The sequence below is a fragment of the Schistocerca americana genome, chromosome 3, assembly GCF_021461395.2.
Source record: "Schistocerca americana isolate TAMUIC-IGC-003095 chromosome 3, iqSchAmer2.1, whole genome shotgun sequence".
Taxonomy (NCBI): Eukaryota; Metazoa; Arthropoda; class Insecta; order Orthoptera; family Acrididae; genus Schistocerca; species Schistocerca americana.
Genome location: NC_060121.1, coordinates 871305463 through 871323588, shown reverse-complemented (window position 1 = coordinate 871323588; position 18126 = coordinate 871305463). Strand labels below are relative to the sequence as shown.

The following is an 18126-nucleotide window of genomic DNA, read 5'->3' as shown; positions in this document are numbered from 1 at the left end:
TCTACGTTCTGAATTTTTTGCTACCTGTGAGAAGAGATGGTTGCTAATAGGAACTTTTATGAATTGTGAATCACATGCAGTATTCTCTTCCCCATAAGAATAATACGAATATAAACATTTTGCCACGTATTCTTTCGTGTTTGCTGCTATCTCATTTAAATTCTGTCTGCCTAATAAACTACGAAAGTAGAGTGAGACAACAGCAAACGCGGAAGAATATACATATCATGTCATGTTTATATTCGTATTATTCTTATGCGTAATAGTGATACAGTCAGAAATGAAGCACGGCAATTGACTAGATTTTTAAATCTAAGATGACTCAAATTTCTGTGCAGAATGTAATGTACTAAAGAGGCGTCTGCAAAGATTTTCAAAAGGAGAAAATTTTTGGCTAAACTCTCATTCAGAACATCTTCTATCATAAGCAGTCTATTATTTGGTTCTTGTTGATCATTATCAAAGAAAGCAGCAGTGTAAGTAACAACAAATAGCAGTCTGTTGCCATTGTTTCGCTAATGAGACGATTCCTCTCTTCTTTTTTTTTTTAATTGTTAGCGGCGGTAGCGCGCACAAAAGCAAGCCATGCCGCGAGCTTCGACAGGCCGTAAACATGCACTATCAGAATGCGACAAACAATGCATGACACAGTACAGTAATGCATTTTCAGCTTAGAGTGGCGTAAACACCTATAACAAAGAAAACTCCGCTTATCACATCAAAGAAAAATAAGCAATCAATTCAAACCAGACGAAGCACGTGAAAAAAAAAGGGTACCCACATAAATACGGACAGAGCGCCTGACACATAGCAATGGCTACCTGGTAAAGCTTACCTGCTAAGCTTACGTCTCAAACCAAACTATTGTAGCTGTATCGTCATTCATTCGACCTAAATTGTGTCTCATATTACAATAGACCAACTTTGTTTCGATTTGGAGGTGCGGCCTAAAACTTTTCCCTCCCCTTGAATTTCGAGTCTCAAATTTCAGGTGCGGCTTAAGATTCAGGAAATTTTTTTTCCCTTGATTTCGAGTCTCATTTTTCAGGTGCGGCTTAGATTCGAGTGCGGCTTAGATTCGAGTAAATAAGATAGTTTAATGATTGATAGTGTAACAGGAGATTTCCATTGTTGTGCTGTTGTTTTCAGTTGTCAGGGTGGCAAAACATGTAGCAAAAGCCCTACAGGTATCAGTAGGAAACCTTTGGAAACATTGTGGTAACATGACACTACAACTCAGCTGATCACTTGAAAAGATTTCCTCCCTCAAATTTACTGAAATAGCCTGAATTTCCATATAGTTGTAACTGTTGCATAATATTTCAGATAACCATCACAGAGTTATGTCTCGAAGTGGATTCACACACTTGAAGGAGTACAGGTATTGGCATCCTCTGAATAAGGCACTAGATTTTGAGGGTCTAACTGAAGACTTGTCATCTGCTCCCAAATATTCTGTGGTGGTGTTACATCCATGCGCCCACAATCCTACTGGCTGTGATCCAACACAAGAACAATGGGATAGGATTGCTGACATTATTCAGGTGCGTAACATATTCTTTGACGTATATTTTAGTCATTCACAGATCTATATAACACGAAGCTATAACATTCATCCATCAACTTTTTCTTGCTGTAGTATATTGAGCATCTTTTTGTGCAGATACCATTTTCAGAGTTTTCTTTTACTTATTATGGTTATTAATCTTTATTAACTATTTAATATTCTAGTTGCTATGCTTTCCATGAATTTACAGGGTGGCGCATGAAATGTGTTACCATTTTGTTTTTGAATATAAACTTTATTGTCAATACAATCTGAAAGGAACATATACTACAATGAAGAGCCGTCCATGGAGATTTGTTCTAACTCAGCACATGCTCAGTACGTCCACCATTTCCTAACTTCCTTCAAATGAACACTGAAGTTAGTGATTACCCCACGGCACATGTCTTCAGTAATTTCATTGCAAGCTTGAAGAATAAGTCTTCTGAGCTCCATTAAATCACATGGATGTTTCGGAAAAATTTTTTCTTTTAGGTACCCTGAAAGAAAAAAGTCAAATGGATTGAGGTCTGGACTATTGGGGGGCCAATTTTGTCCATCATTGAAGTGACCTGGAAACCTGAGTGAAATGATCAGCATGTCTAAATGCTCGTGTAAAAACTCCAACACAGTGTTTGCAGTATGTGGCCTTGCTCCATCTTGCATGAACCACTGCATGTTGAAGGGCAAGGCAATAGCAAGAAGCTGTGAAATGGAGCTATTGCGAAGCATGCTCAAATAACGCTCGCTATTCACAGTTTCTTCAAAGAAAAAGGGTCCAATAAGTCCGTGAGTGGAAATTGCTGTCCACGCTGTAATCCTCAGAGCATAATGTTGTCGTTCATGAAGCACTTGTGGATTTTCAGTGGCCCAAAAGCGTACATTTTGTTTGTTAACCACACCGTCTAAATGAAAATGCGTTTCGCCTGAAAACCGAACGTTGTTGAGAGTTTGTATTGTATTGTATTGTATTGTATTTATTGGTCCAGTAAATCTTACATGTACAGTACAGCACATCAGATATTGGACAGGTCAAGGTATATCTTACAATTAAAACACTTTAGAAACTAGAAAATTATGTTCACAGAATTTTACAGCACTTCATATACTGGGCAAGTCAATGTGTAAGTTATAATTAAACCACATTAGAAACTTGAAGTTTACAACTGAATACATGTATAAGCCAATATTAACGATTACAGTATTTGCATGATCCTCACTTAAGCTCTAAGGATTTTTGAGGAGCTCTTCTACACTATGAATGGACATGTACACTAGAGAATTACATTCACAGAATTTTACTTCATATACTGGGCAAGTCGGTATACAACTTATACTTGAACCCCATTATAAACTTGAGAATTACATCTGAATGTATTTATAGGCCAGTATTAATGGTTACAGTACTTGCATAATCATCACTTAGACTCTCGAGGATTTTGGAGGAACTCTTCCACGCTATAAAAGCAATGTGTCAACAGATATTCTTTTAATGCTGCTTTAAAATTTTTTACATCAGTCTTTACTTTAATTTCTCTTGGCAATTTATTGTAGATAATTTTTTCCATGGTGTAATGTTCCTTTTTAGTACATGAAAGTCAGTTTTCTGTCTTGTATTATGATGATGAACATCTTCATTTTTGGGGAGGATACTGGGATTTGTTATTGTATATTTCTTTATAAACATTGCACTTTCAAATAGGAGAATACATGGAAGGGGAAGAATCCCCATCCTTTTAAATAATGGTCTACATGGTTTGTTCCTTTTTATTCCAGCCATGATTCTCACTATTCTTTTTTGCATCCTGAAGAGTTTTAGGCAGGATGGCGAGTTACCCCAGAAAGTGATCCCATATTTTAGGACAGAATGTATATTAGAATAGTAAACTGTCATTAGACAGTCCTTATGACAGCAGTTTTCTAGCACCCTCATTAAATAACACATGGTACTTAGCTTCTTTAATGTGTTGTCAATGTGAGTTTCCCATCTAAGATTATCCTGTAGCCAGACTCCCAGAAATTTTGTATTAGGCACACTTGCAATATGTGTGTCTGACATCTGAATTCTTATATCCTCTTCAGTATTTCTCTTGACATTATGAAAATTTAATGCTACTGTTTTACTTTTATTTATTAGTAGTTTGTTTTGGTTGAACCAGTTTACAACATTTGTTAGTTCCTCAGACAGTCTTGTCTGTAGTATCTCTGCAGTCTTCCCACTGACTAATATGCTTGCGTCATCTGCAAACTGGATAGTGCTATGGTACTGGTTGGTTGATGTTAGGTCATTTACATATATCAAAAATAGGATGGGGCCCAGTGCCGAGCCCTGCAGTACTCCATATTTTACTGCTTTATAATCAGAATAGTGTCTTGTTGATTTATTTTCTTTGTGAAAATGTATTTCTACTACTTGCTTGTGGTCAGTTGTTAGGCATACCTCTGATACCAATTCTTTCAAGCTTCTGCAGCAATAGGGTGTGGTCTATGATGTCGAAAGCCTTAGACAGATCAAGGCATATGCCACTTACTTTTTGTCCACTATCAGTTTTTTCTAGTACTTCACCCAGAAATTAATATATTGCTGTTTCTGTTGATCGGCCTTTCCGGAAGCCATGTTGGGTTGTGAATAATATTTTGCAGTTTTCTAGAAAATCTAGCAACCTCTTATGAAAAATTTTTTCTAGTATTTTCGAAAAATGTAGATAGCAAGGCAATAGGTCTATAATTGGCTGTGTCTTCTTTCTTACCCTTTTTGAACAGTGGTTTCAGTTTCACTGTCTTTAAACAGGAAGGAAAGACTCCATTTGTTAATGAACTGTTGAAAATGTGGGCTAATGGTATTGCAATGAGGTCACCCACATTTTTAATGACATAATCCGGAATCTCATCCACACCTGTTGAAAATTTTGTTTTTAACTCTCTAATTGATAGTATAATTTCCTTAGGGTTGGCTGGAGTAAGAAATAGGGAGTCGCAGTTTCCATTTTGATTTGATGATGTTGTAGCAGGATTTTTATTTGAAGATTTTATGTCAGAGAGTAATTTTTCACTAATATTTGCAAAGTATGTATTAAAAGCATTGGCTACTTCGTCTGGATTTGTAATTTTTTTGCCATCTTGGATTACCTGGGGATTTACATTTTGGGAGGTCTCATTTCTTACTTGTTCTCTGACTATCTTCCACATGGCTTTCATTTTGTTCCTGGCCATTTTTATATGGTGATCATTTGTTGCTTTTTTAGCTTGTTATATGACTTTGTGAAGCACTCTCTTATAATTCTTGAAATACACCAGAAATTCTTCTGTAACATTTTGTGTTTTTGAGATTTCATAAAGTCTCCTCTTTTCAGCACATGATATTTTAATGCCTTTCGTCAGCCATGTAACATTTCTTTTTCTAGTTTTTAATGTTTGGTTTTTAACTGGAAAGGAAATATTGAAATAATGGGAGAATATTTCCATGAACATATCAAACTTTTTACATGTGTCCTCATAGTTGTCTATATCATTCCATGTTTCTTTTTTTAGTAAGTGCCTGAAGTGTTCTAGGTTGTGCTTGCTAAAATTTCTACCTTTTCTTGTCATTTGTTGTTCAGTATTTCCTGCAGTCTCTACTGGGAATTCAATAAACTGTGCATAATGATCACTGAAACCTGTATTCATATTTCCAGATTTGTATAAATATTTATCTGTATTTATTAGTATCTGATCTATAGCACTACTTGACGATGTGGTGACTCTGGTGGGGATTTGATAGTTGTATGTATATTGTAGGTTTTTAATAAGGCTTCAAGGTTTAATCTGTCTTTTGAGTTCTTGTTGAAATCTATATTAAAGTCACCACATATGACGGTTGTTTTACTAACTATTTTTGTACTGTTAAGTGCCTTCTCAAGATTTTCAATGAAAGTAGTTACGTTTTCATCTGGGCTTCTATATATGCAAATAACAATTATATTTAAATTTGTCAGTTGTGTAGCAGAAATTTCGAAGTTTTGCTCATCCCTTAGCTGGTTAGTGAACTTTAAATTATCGTGTTTGACGTCCTCTCTAACATATATGCATGTTCCTCCATGCATGGAGGTTTTCCTACAAAAAAAAGATGAAAGGGTAAAGCCCTCTATCCTTGTGTGATGTAACATATTTTCTGATAACCAGTGCTCACTAACACATATAACTCACACGTCTTTTAGTTCATCTGATAACAATATTTCTATCTCACTAACTTTATTTGATAAGGATTGTACATTTTGGTGCAGGAGCATAAATTTCGACGATGACTTATTTATTAGGTTGTTTTGGCCTACCTTATGTTCGACAGCTGCACATGACATATCATTTTTAACACTTATACAATTGAAATTTTCTTTCCAGAGCAATGTTTTAGAAGATGAAATCAACATTTCTCTGGAATTACTTGCCATAAAAAATGTTGTGGTTCTTTCCTGTTTCGTGTTGGGCGAGTTGACTTGTAGTGTGATGGCATTTCTTCCCTATCCCCGTCCACTGAGCAAACAGTAGTCTCTGCTGCTTGTGTTCTTCAGTGAGCTTCTGTGCACAGGTCATCTTGTATGGGTACATATGGAGGTCACTTTTAAGAATGTGTTGAACGGAGCGTCTGGATATTCCCAGTTGCACTGCTGTCTTTCTACACGATTTCCCGGAACTTCTCTGTACAGCAACTCGTACCACTTCAATATTCTCTGGCGAACAAACAGGCTTAGGCCGAGGTCACTTTGCTTCCAATACTGTTCTTTCCTGTACAAATTTATCATACAACCTGTGGATGGTCTTCTTGCAAAGGACTCATCGTGTGTTAAACTGTTGTCGAAAACGCCTCTGAGTCACAACAAGGCTTTTCATTTCATGAAAAAGTAACACAATTGCCGATCGTTGCTGTGTCATCAGTCTTCCATTGCTGCTTACTAGTCTCCTAGCGGCAGTATCGTGAATTAAACGTCATTTCGTAACTCATTTGTTTTTCCAAGCTCTGCTGGTACTGCTGTAGAGATCCCAGAGGGATATCTAATGTATGTCGTAAACTGTGAAAGAAACAATTGGTTACATATTTTGTGCACCGCCCTGTATATTAACTCATGAAAAAGGTGCTAATGACTGTGTTATTTTGCATATCTCTCCCATAAAACAAATGAATCATGTCAGATTTTAGGGAATTCACCCCCAGTAATGTTAATATCAGTGTACCACACAATTCTAAGTATACTAAAATATCTTGTTCTTCAGTTGCAGAGAATTATTTGCGATTTTTGTTTTATGAGCCTTAGGCCATGGTCAAAGGCATGATTCTCTACCTACCATTTCAGCTTCTGATGGTGGAGACTTCATCAGACTTTTTTACACCCCAGAAAGCAGTAGCAATCTCAAGCAAGCTCAGCAAGCCAAACTGTTAATATGTTTCCTTGCACTGGTCATGTTGTGACATCAACAGACCACTGCTAAGACCATGTAGTCATGCCGACTTACACTGTGGAGCTTTTAGTGGAGAAAAGTTGGTGCTGTCTGTTGTATTTAGCACTAAGGCCCACAGTATGAATAATTTCAGTCCTTCCTCTTTTCCATTGAATTTTTTTTGGGCTTTTGCATTTCTATGGTCTCCTGTACATCATATCATAGCAACAATTATATCTTGGTAAAACCTCAAACAAATTTGGGGGTCCCCTGGCCGCAGTGCATGATCTGCTACTGCTGATCTATCAGTTTTGCATAAATGACAATTGCACTCGCCTTGCTTAACAGGACTTAACGCTTGCATTTTACGCTTGCAGAGAACTGTTAACAGTAGCAAGCTATGTATTACTAACATAGCCCAATGTTGTATATACATTAAATAGAGTAAAGTGTAACAATATTATGAAAGGGATAGCTACTAGTGAACATACAGCTGAGATGCTGAGTCACAGACACACACACACCCTGGCAGGTTGATAGAAACACAAACAGACACATACATACACACAAAATTCAAGCTTTCGCAACAAACTGTTGCCTCATCAGGAAAGAGGGAAGGAGAGGGAAAGACGAAAGGAAGTGGGTCTTAAGGGAGAGGGTAAGGAGTCATTCCAATCCCGGGAGCGGATAGACTTACCTTAGGGGGAAAAAAGGACAGGTATACACTCGCGCGCGCACACACACATATCCATCCACACATATACAGACACAAGCAGACATATTTCATTGTCAAGCTTGTGTCTGTGTATGTGCGGATGGATATGAGTGTGTGTGCGAGTGTATACCTGTCCTTTTTTCCCCCTAAGGTAAGTCTTTCCGCTCCCAGGATTGGAATGACTCCTTACCCTCTCCCTTAAAACCCACATCCTTTCGTCTTTCCCTCTCCTTCCCTCTTTCCTGATGAGGCAACAGTTTGTTGTGAAAGCTTGAATTTTGTGTGTATGTTTGTGTTCGTTTGTGTGTCTGTCGACCTGCCAGCACTTTCATTTGGTAAGTCACATCATCTTTGTTTTTAGATATATATAAACAAAGATGATGTGACTTACCATACGAAAGCGCTGGCAGGTCGATAGAAACACAAACAAACACATACATACACACAAAATTCTAGCTTTCGCAACCAATGGTTGCTTTGTCAGGAAAGAGGGAAGGAGAGGGAAAGACGAAAGGATGTGGGTTTTGAGGGAGAGGGTAAGGAGTCATTCCAATCCCGGGAGCGGAAAGACTTACCTTAGGGGAAAAAAAGGACAGGTATACACTCGCACACACACACATATCCATCCACACATATACAGACACAAGTAGACATATTCAAAGGCAAAGAGTTTGGGCAGAGATGTCAGTCGAGGCGGAAGTGCAGAGGCAAATATGTTGTTGAATGACAGGTGAGGTATGAGTGGCGGCAACTTGAAATTAGCGGAGATTGAGGCCTGGTGGATAACGGGAAGAGAGGATATACTGTAGGGCAAGTTCCCATCTCCGGAGTTCTGACAGGTTGGTATAGTGGGAAGTATCCAGATAACCCGGACGGTGTAACACTGTGCCAAGATGTGCTGGCTGTGCACCAAGGCATGTTTAGCCACAGGGTGATCCTCATTACCAACAAACACTGTCTGCCTGTGTCCATTCATGCGAATGGACAGTTTGTTGCTGGTCATTCCCACATAGAAAGCTTCACAGTGTAGGCAGGTCAGTTGGTAAATCACGTGGGTGCTTTCACACGTGGCTCTGCCTTTGATCGTGTACAACTTCCAGGTTACAGGACTGGAGTAGGTGGTGGTGGGAGGGTGCATGGGACAGGTTTTACACCGGGGGCGGTTACAAGGGTAGGAGCCAGAGGGTAGGGAAGGTGGTTTGGGGATTTCATAGGGATGAACTAAGAGGTTACGAAGGTTAGGTGGACGGCGGAAAGACACTCTTGGTGGAGTGGGGAGGATTTCATGAAGGATGGATCTCATTTCACGGCAGGATTTGAGGAAGTCGTATCCCTGCTGGAGAGCCACATTCAGAGTCTGATCCAGTCCCGGAAAGTATCCTGTCACAGGTGGGGCACTTTTGTGGTTCTTCTGTGGGAGGTTCTGGGCTTGAGGGGATGAGGAAGTGGCTCTGGTTATTTGCTTCTGTACCAGGTCGGGAGGGTAGTTGCGGGATGCAAAAAGCTGTTTTCAGGTTGTTCGTGTAATGGTTCAGGGAATCGGGACTGGAGCAGATTCGTTTGCCACGAAGACCTATTCTGTAGGGAAGGGACCGTTTGATGTGGAATGGGTGGCAGCTGTCATAATGGAGGTACTGTTGCTTGTTGGTGGGTTTGATGTGTACGGACGTATGAAGCTGGCCATTGGGCAGATGGAGGTCAATGTCAAGGAAAGTGGCATGTGATTTGGAGTAGGACCAGGTGAATCTGATGGAACCAAAGGAGTTGAGGTTGGAGAGGAAATTCTGGAGTTCTTCTTCACTGTGAGTACAGATCATGAAGATGTCATCAATAAATCTGTACCAAACTTTGGGTTGGCAGGCCTGGGTAACCAAGAAGGCTTCCTCTAAGCGACCCATGAATAGGTTGGCGTACGAGGGGGCCATCATGGTACCCATGGCTGTTCCCTTTAATTGTTGGTATGTCTGGCCTTCAAAAGTGAATAAGTTGTGGGTCAGGATGAAGCTGGCTAAGGTAATGAGGAAAGAGGTTTTAGGTAGGGTGGCAGGTGATTGGCGTAAAAGGAAGTGCTCCATCGCAGCGAGGCCCTGGACGTGCGGAATATTTGTGTATAAGGAAGTGGCATCAATGGTTACAAGGATGGTTTCCGGGGGTAAGAGATTGGGTAAGGATTCCAGGCATTGAAGAAAGTGGTTGGTGTCTTTGATGAAGGATGGGAGACTGCATGTAATGGGTTGAAGGTGTTGATCTACATAGGCAGAGATACGTGCTGTGGAGGCTTGGTAACCAGCTACAATGGGGCGGCCGGGATGATTGGGTTTGTGAATTTTAGGAAGAAGGTAGAAGGTAGGGGTGCGGGGTGTCGATGGGGTCAGGAGGTTGATGGAGTCAGGTGAAAGGTTTTGTAGGGGGCTTAAGGTTCTGAGGATTCCTTGAAGCTCTGCCTGGACATCAGGAATGGGATTACCTTGGCAAACTTTGTATGTGGTGTTGTCTGCAAGCTGACGCAGTCCCTCAGCCACATACTCCCGACGATCAAGTACCACGGTCGTGGAACCCTTGTCCGCCGGAAGAATGATGATGGATCAGTCAGCCTTCAGATCACGGATAGCCTGGGCTTCAGCAGTGGTGATGTTGGGAGTAGGATTAAGGTTTTTTGAGAAGGATTGAGAGGCAAGGCTGGAAGTCAGAAATTCCTGGAAGGTTTGGAGAGGGTGATTTTGAGGAAGAGGCGGTGGGTCCCGCTGTGACGGAGGAAGGAACTGTTCCAGGCACGGTTCAATTTGGATAGTGTCTTGGGGAGTTGGATCATTAGGAGTAGGATTAGGATCATTTTTCTTCGTGGCAAAGTGATAGTTCCAGCAGAGAGTACGGGTGTAGGACAGTAAATCTTTGACAAGGGCTGTTTGGTTGAATCTGGGAGTGGGACTGAAGGTGAGACCTTTGGATAGGACAGGTTTCAGATTGGGAGAGAGGTTTGGAGGAAAGGTTAACTTCTGAATTAGGGTTTTGTGGTTCCAGATTGTGTTGATTGGAATTTTGAGGTTTTGGGGGGAGTGGAGCTGGAAGTGGGAGATTGAGTAGATGGGAGAGACTGGGTCGGTGTGCAATGAGAGGAGGTTGAGGTTTGCTGGAAAGGTTGTGAAGGGTGAGTGAGTTGGCTTTCCGGAGGTGGGAAACCAGGAGATTGGATAGTTTTTTGAGGTGGAGGGTGGCATGCTGTTCTAATTTGCGGTTGGCCTGTAGGAGGATGCTCTGAACAGCGGGTGTGGATGTGGGAGAGTAAAGACTGAGGACTTTTATTAAGGATAGGAGTTGACGGGTGTTTTCGTTGGCTGAGTTGATGTGTAGGTGAAGGATTAGGTGGGTGAGGGCAATGGATTGTTCAGTTTGGAATTGGTATAGGGACTGATGGAAAGAAGGGTTGCAGCCAGAGATGGGAACTTTAAGTGTGAGGCCTTTGGGGGTAATGCCAAATGTCAGACAAGCCTGAGAAAATAAAATATGGGAGCGTAACCTGGCTAGGGCGAAGGCATGTTTGCGGAGGGAATGTAAATAAAACTTAATGGGGTCGTTGTGGGGGTGTTAGAAGGTGGAAAGTGTAACATGAGGCTGAAATGAAAATGAAAATAAAAATATATGGGGAGAGATAAAGGTGAACTGGAAAGCAACTGGAGAGCTGGTGTGAGAAAAGGCAAAAAAGATATTTTTAACAGTTCATACTCAATACCAGAAAAAAAAAATTGAAAACTGTCATCAACTCTGTCCTCCAGTAAACCATAATAGAGAGAACAAACACTGAAAGAGATGGAGCAAAAGGTTGCTGTTTCAAAACTGGTTGTATATGAATTAGAGTGTCTACATGACTCTTGCTGACGATTGCATCATCTGTTCCACAGGAAAGAAAACTCTTTCCATTTTTTGACACAGCCTACCAAGGCCTGGCTTCAGGTGATGTTGACCAAGATGCATGGGCTGTTCGTCATTTTGTTAAAAGGGAACTTGAATTGTTTTGTGCTCAATCTTTCTCCAAGTCCTGTGGATTGTATGGTGAGTAAACTTTTTAAAATATTTCCTTTTCTCATTCTAAAATTGAGAAATGAAGAAGTGAATGGATTACATCTTCATGACATCACTGATCTGATACTTTAGAAAAACTCAATGTATATAGAACTAAAAAGAAACAAAATATACTTAAGTCAATGAAAATCATGTAGAAGCTGAAGCTGATGGCATTGAACTTCACTGAATATTTTGGAACTGACTGTATTCATTATTCTCTGTTAAAAGTACAGAGAAACAGTATAGCTGGCCAGTAGCTGCATCTGGAAGGCAAAATCCCTAGTACTGCCAATCAAAATGTGGGGATCGAGATCGGTGTTTTGATGTGAGAAACAGCCGTGATCGAAGGTTGGGGGGCGTGGCCGTGAGCCCTGTGCATGAGGCATGGTGACGGCGAGAGGTGTTGGAAGGCAGACGTGGTCGGCGAAACCACGGGCGGAGCAAGAAGGCGATGAGACGTAATGTGAACGTGAAGAAGCCGAATCAGCGGATGAGCTACTGGTCCGTGGCAGAGAGGCGACACAGTTTGATGGAACTGGAGCTGCGTGTGTGCTGTGGCTGTTGGCGCTGCAGTTGAGTCGTAAGGCTGCAAGCTGCTCGTGCGAAACTGCTGCACGGTCGTGTGTCAGAACGGAAAGGTGCTCACTTGTCGAAGCAGAAATGGCAGATGTGTTGGTCGTACATTGCGGAGGTAGTGAAGAGGGTGGCAAAGCAAGTGGCACTGGAATGCGGCTGGTTATGCCATGGTACAGAAACAAAGTGTATGGAACTACCAAGGATACGTGGCAGCGGCGTAAATAAATTGCTCGTATCACATCAGTAACGTAGAATTTCCACTTGAGGCGGCGTGATGATGACAGTTGTGACATCTGGCACATAGATCCATGTAGCGTGATCGTCAGGGTATTAGTTGTAGCTGGTAGTAACGGCAAAGGATCATCAGCAGTCGGAGGTGGAACAATGACAGGAGCATCTCGTTGTATGTCATGCTCGGTTGGTGTCGGCTGCAGCTTGTGTAACTGATCTTGTACCAACAAGTTGTATGTCGCAATTTGCTCACGTAGCTGTTGCAGTTGTTCAGGCGAAAATATGTATGTCATGAAGCAACTCGTTGCATGTCGTGCTCAGTCGGTGTCGGCTGCAGCCTGTGTAACTGATCTTGTACCAACAAGTTGTGTGTCGCAATTTGCTCACGTAGCTGTTGCAGTTGTTCAGGCAAAAATGTATGTCATGAAGCAGTCTGCTGTGTATCACTGAGTAAGATGGGGTCGAAATCAGAATCTGTGTCTATCAAAGGGTAACCTGGCATACAAGACGAGGTCGGCGGCACAGTAATGACGTAACAGTTCGAGTAGAAGAGATCGTGTGTGTGATCGTGAATGTGAAACTCAGTACTCGTCGGCGGCGGAGTGAGAACACGTTCACTGCTGTATGAAGCATTGATACGGCTAAAATCGTCTTCTTGGATGGGTGAACAAGTTGCAGGCATGACCGAGTAGTGAACGGCCGGGTGGTAAGCATGCATAGTGTTGGCGAGTTGTTGACAAAATGCGGTTGCGGTAGTCATGGCGGGATCGTATGTCGCGCAGCTGTTTGTTTTGACTGGGTCGAGGTCAGTGAGCCAGCAGGCAGTGGCTGTGATGCTGCTGTCGGTAGCCGTCAAGCAGAGTCAGTGCGGCTCGGATGCTGTGTAGAGGGAGGTGTGGCCCGTGCAGTGCTGCACTGAGAAACAGCCCGCATTGTCGTCAGTGTAATTGGTGAATTGTCGTTGATCAGTAGGATGTCCTTGATGAAATTGTTCCTGTGATGTTGGTGACAGATGCCGAATTAAAGTGGCTTTTGCTCTAGTGTACTTGTCACTCAAATTGTCACAGATAATGTCCGTATTTATATAATGATAGTCCTTTAGGTGCCTGAAGAGTATGAGGTATTTTTCACATTCGTCGGTGAAGCCATAAGAGGAGAATATATACTCCGCAGCCATGAACACATTGGAAGTTGGTCCGAGAGAAATGTTGGTAGTTGAATGCTGCAAATGAGGGACAAGCGCGGAGAAGTGGTGGAAAAGTTGGCGCAAACATTTGAACTCTGGAAGATGGGCTGTGCGGAAATCGGGTCGAATGAATTTTCACGCGGCGCAGAAGTTGCAGTAGCCATGACAGGCGTTTGTGAATTCGACCAGGCATGCGATTTAGCCGTAGTTCGTGTGAACTGGGATTTGCAACATAGTCCCCGTTTGTTGCAATCCATTGTTTGGCATGATTGTGCGATGTCGAAGCACTGCACAAAGTTGATTCATTACACAAAAGCAAGTCAAAATTGTCCAAATTAATCGGCGAAGGAGCACTGCACTATCCGGAATGTGAAATTACCGACGCGTTGAGTGGATTGTGACGTGCACCGTGTACGCTTCGGTCGCATTGTCGATGTGTGAGAAGGTGACGAAAGTTACCAAAAAGAACGATTCACACAAGAGTCGGGAATTTACACACTAATTATGCTTACTGTACACTGCATCCAGATGCGGCGCGATGCGAAGTCGATGGACGTAGAAATCCGACAAAGGGTTGCTGCATTGTTTGTCCATGGCGATGTTCCAGTACACATTTCTGGCGTCGTAAGCAGCGTTCATGAGCATCGGGGTCACCAGTATGGTGATCGAGATATTACATACGGTAATATTGAACCCAACATTAAGTATTCGCTTGTTTATAATGAATTAACTTTATTTTGATCATGTCGGTACAAACAAATCCACTCCATTACAGAGTCCTGAACATACTGAGATCAACAGTTTTCAAAGAAGTTTGTTCTCAAAGATGAGGCGGTTGACTCTTGCAGTCGATAACCGCCACAAAAACATTTAAATAGAAAACCTAGCTACCTCCATCAGTAACTTGGCACAGTCTCCTTCTCCCTTCCTAACACTTCCTTCTGCTGGTTTTAGCCACTTCTCCCTTGGCCTTCCACTTTAACACTTACCTGCCATCTCTATCTTGCATGTTCATATTTCTCTTTATAGTTTCTTCCATTTTGCTAAAATACACTCCCAAGTTCTTGAAACTTTCCACATTCTCAACTGCTCCCCTCTCAGGTCATGTTTACTGTAGATGTATCCTTTTCTTATTGTGACTGACAGCTCACACTTCTTTGCATTAAATTGTAGGCCATACTCTTGAACACCTTCTTGCCAAACATCTAATTACTTTGTACTTGTTCATCCCTAACACTATCTAATCATCAGCAGAGAACACTGGGCTCATTCTCACTCCCACCTCTTTTACCATCTGTGTCATTGTACCACCTACTGCCACTATAACAAGTAATAATTCAGACAGTGGACTTCTTTTTAAGGCTGTTTCTCTGCTTCAGACATCCTTCCCTCTCACTCAACTTACATTTCCCTGGTGCAATGCATCCATTAGAAAAGTCATCTTCTCTAGCCATTTCTTTCTTAGTGCATCTCAAACTTTATTCTTGGACTAGCTGAGTACCTGGTACTACCTGGTTATGTATTTATTCCAGTCTTCTGTTAGCCCATCTCCTCCTTCTACCTCTCTCTGTCCATCTTCTCCTCCCCCCTCTCTGTTTCTCCATCTCCTCCTCCCCCACTCTTTCTGTCCATCGGGTTGGTGATTGTTAGCCACAAACTATTTCTCTCCAGTCAGTAAGTAAGAAATGTACCAAGTTTGGTTGAAATTCATCCAGGAGTTTAGGAGGAGCTTTTTACTTATGGCTTCATCCATGTACACATATGTCACATATATTTGATATGTGTTTAACACATTTCATACATTCACTTATAAGTCTAGTGAATTTTGGGCTGCAGTTTCGTTTTTAGGCACCTAATATTCATGATGTCTTATCTTCTGGACTATGTGTCATACAATGAGATAATTTTGCAGTTACATTGACCATATGTGTATACTGTCTGCCAAATGTGCTATCAAAATAGAGTTAGTAGTAAAGCAGTCATAATTTAAAACTTCATGCATAATGCAGCAGTTTTTCACACATCTCATTATTTATGACACTGTACCTCCTGAACTATGTGTCACACAATGATATAATTTTGGTATATTCAATGGTATTTGTGAATACTATCTCCAAAATGTGTTGTGAATAGACTTACTAGTAAAAATAGTAGTAAACTAAAATTCCTTGCCTGATGTGGCACTTTTACTGTCCAACAGTAGAAATGTAGTAAATGATAAACTCTTTTTCTTTCATTGTTTTGAGGGGGAGTGTCAGCAAGAAAAAGTTTCCTGAAGGCTTGCAATTATGTATAAAGTTTGTTGCAAATGGCTATGTGAACTCATTCTCAAGTCTGCGATTTGCCCATTATGGATTGAACTCCTTTTCCACCCCACCCCTTTGATAGGTAGGTGGTTAATACCTATTCAGCCCTTCTTTCGGGACAGTAAATGATCCATGTACCAAATTTGGTTGAAATCAGTCCAGTAGTTTAGGAGATGTGGAACGTACATACTACGTACATACATTTTTTATAATATGATGCCTCTAAATCAAGAAGAGCATTGGTTCAAAATGGTTCAAATGGTTCTGAGCACTATGGGACTCAACTGCTGAGGTCATTAGCCCCTAGAACTTAGAACTAGTTAAACCTAACTAACCTAAGGACATCACAAACAACCATGCCCGAGGCAGGATTCGAACCTGCGACCGTAGCGGTCTTGCGGCTCCAGACTGCAGCACCTTTAACCGCACGGCCACTTCGGCCGGCGAAGAGCATTGGTATATCTGCCATGCTCAGTGTAGTATTTCTGTAGTTGTCTTTCTGCAACAATGATACCAACTGTGTACTTGCCTGTTCTGAAGCCATACTGTTTTTTTCTGAGCTGCTTTTCCACTAATCTACAGATTCATCCCTCCATAATCTTGTAAAACGTTTTAGCATTGTGCCACATAAGGGTAATGCCCTGACAGTTTTTTTAAATCAGTTTGGCTTCCCTTCTTGAAGACAAGTCCAATTATTTTCGTCATCTAGTTCTCTAGAGTTCTCAGTTCCTTCCAAAGAGTTTTCATAATTCCATACAGCCACTAGGTCCTAATCCCTTTTGCTGCTATGATAATTTCCTCATTTAATTCATCCATGCCCTTTGCCTTTTTTTCTTTTATGTTCTGCACAGCCTCCTCCAGTTTTATCCACATTATATTTCTTCCATTTTCAGAACACCATCTACCTCTTCTATCGTTATTACATTATATTTATTGGATGTTAATATGAGCGACTGACTACCAATCCATTCTGTGAAAATTGCACATCAATAACACTTTTCATTTCCACCATATTTGTGTTGTAAGTTTTAGGTGACTCACTCTGTACACACTTAAAATTGTGTTTTATGCTGAGAAGTTTCTCTTCCTCGTATCTCACAAATGACCTATTTGTATAATAAAAGTCCTGTCTTCTGTGGAGCTGTTTTTGTCTCATAAGTCTTTGATCACTGAATGCCTGGTAATATAACTATCTCATTAATGCTTTCATTGATTGTCTTTATTTAAATAAAGATGTCCATTTTATATCATTTCCAGCAATACTCAGTTGTTGGAGGGCTGTACTCTTATTGCTGCCAACTAGTTTTATTTATATGGTACTTCACATCATTGATGGTGAAGTCCCCACATGTATTTTCCTTGTTGTTTCAGTTTGTAAATACATCATCCCAATAAGAACCAAGATTTGCAAAATGGGCATCTTTGATTTATACGTTAGTACCTGATCCTCAATTAATTAGTTAATTAGTTGCAACTGATTCATGCATGTATGCTTCTTCATGTAGGCAAATAAACATTTTATCATTGTTCTAGGTGAACGAATTGGCAACTTAACAGTAGTTTTGCATGATCCAGATCAGATTGAGAAGATGAGATCACAGTTTCGTATTATTGTGAGAGCCCTGTACTGCAGTCCTCCAAGACATGGTGCACAGATTGTTTCCACAATGCTTCAAGACCCAAATATGCAGGAGGAATGGTAAGGGATAGTAGTCCAAACATGAAATCTGTGTTCTGAGTATATAATGTTAAGGAATTTCCATATCATACTTAGAAGCATTCCTAACTTTTGCTTTTAAGCTTTTACATTTAACACAAATTTTTTGATTGCTGGCTGTGTCTACTCTAGCGTAATGTTGTGTGATATAGTCTTCTGTTACTTGGTCAGCTTTCCCACTTTGCTGGTGCAAGCTACAACCCTCTGCCATGAGAGGGCTCTGAATTTTAGCATGTAACAAGGCAGTGTGTAACATAACTATGTCAGTGCATGAGAAACGGCATGCTTTTCATCAGTTTCTCCCAGCGTATTTCTTGCTCTAACAGTCCACGGGTGTACTGCCAGTCCATAGTGTCCAATGGGCACAATATTTTG

General features: G+C 41.1%; 1 protein-coding gene across 1 annotated transcript in view; it reads left to right on the top strand.

The window, feature by feature from the left end:
* The window catches only part of LOC124606450 (aspartate aminotransferase, cytoplasmic-like), an 87408-nt gene that overhangs the window by 56194 nt on the left and 13088 nt on the right, over positions 1-18126 (top strand). The window contains exons 4-6 of the mRNA XM_047138433.1: positions 1327-1544; positions 11573-11723; positions 17568-17733. Of these exons, the coding sequence (XP_046994389.1) occupies positions 1327-1544; positions 11573-11723; positions 17568-17733 (535 nt within the window). The remainder of the gene's footprint in view (positions 1-1326; positions 1545-11572; positions 11724-17567; positions 17734-18126) is intronic.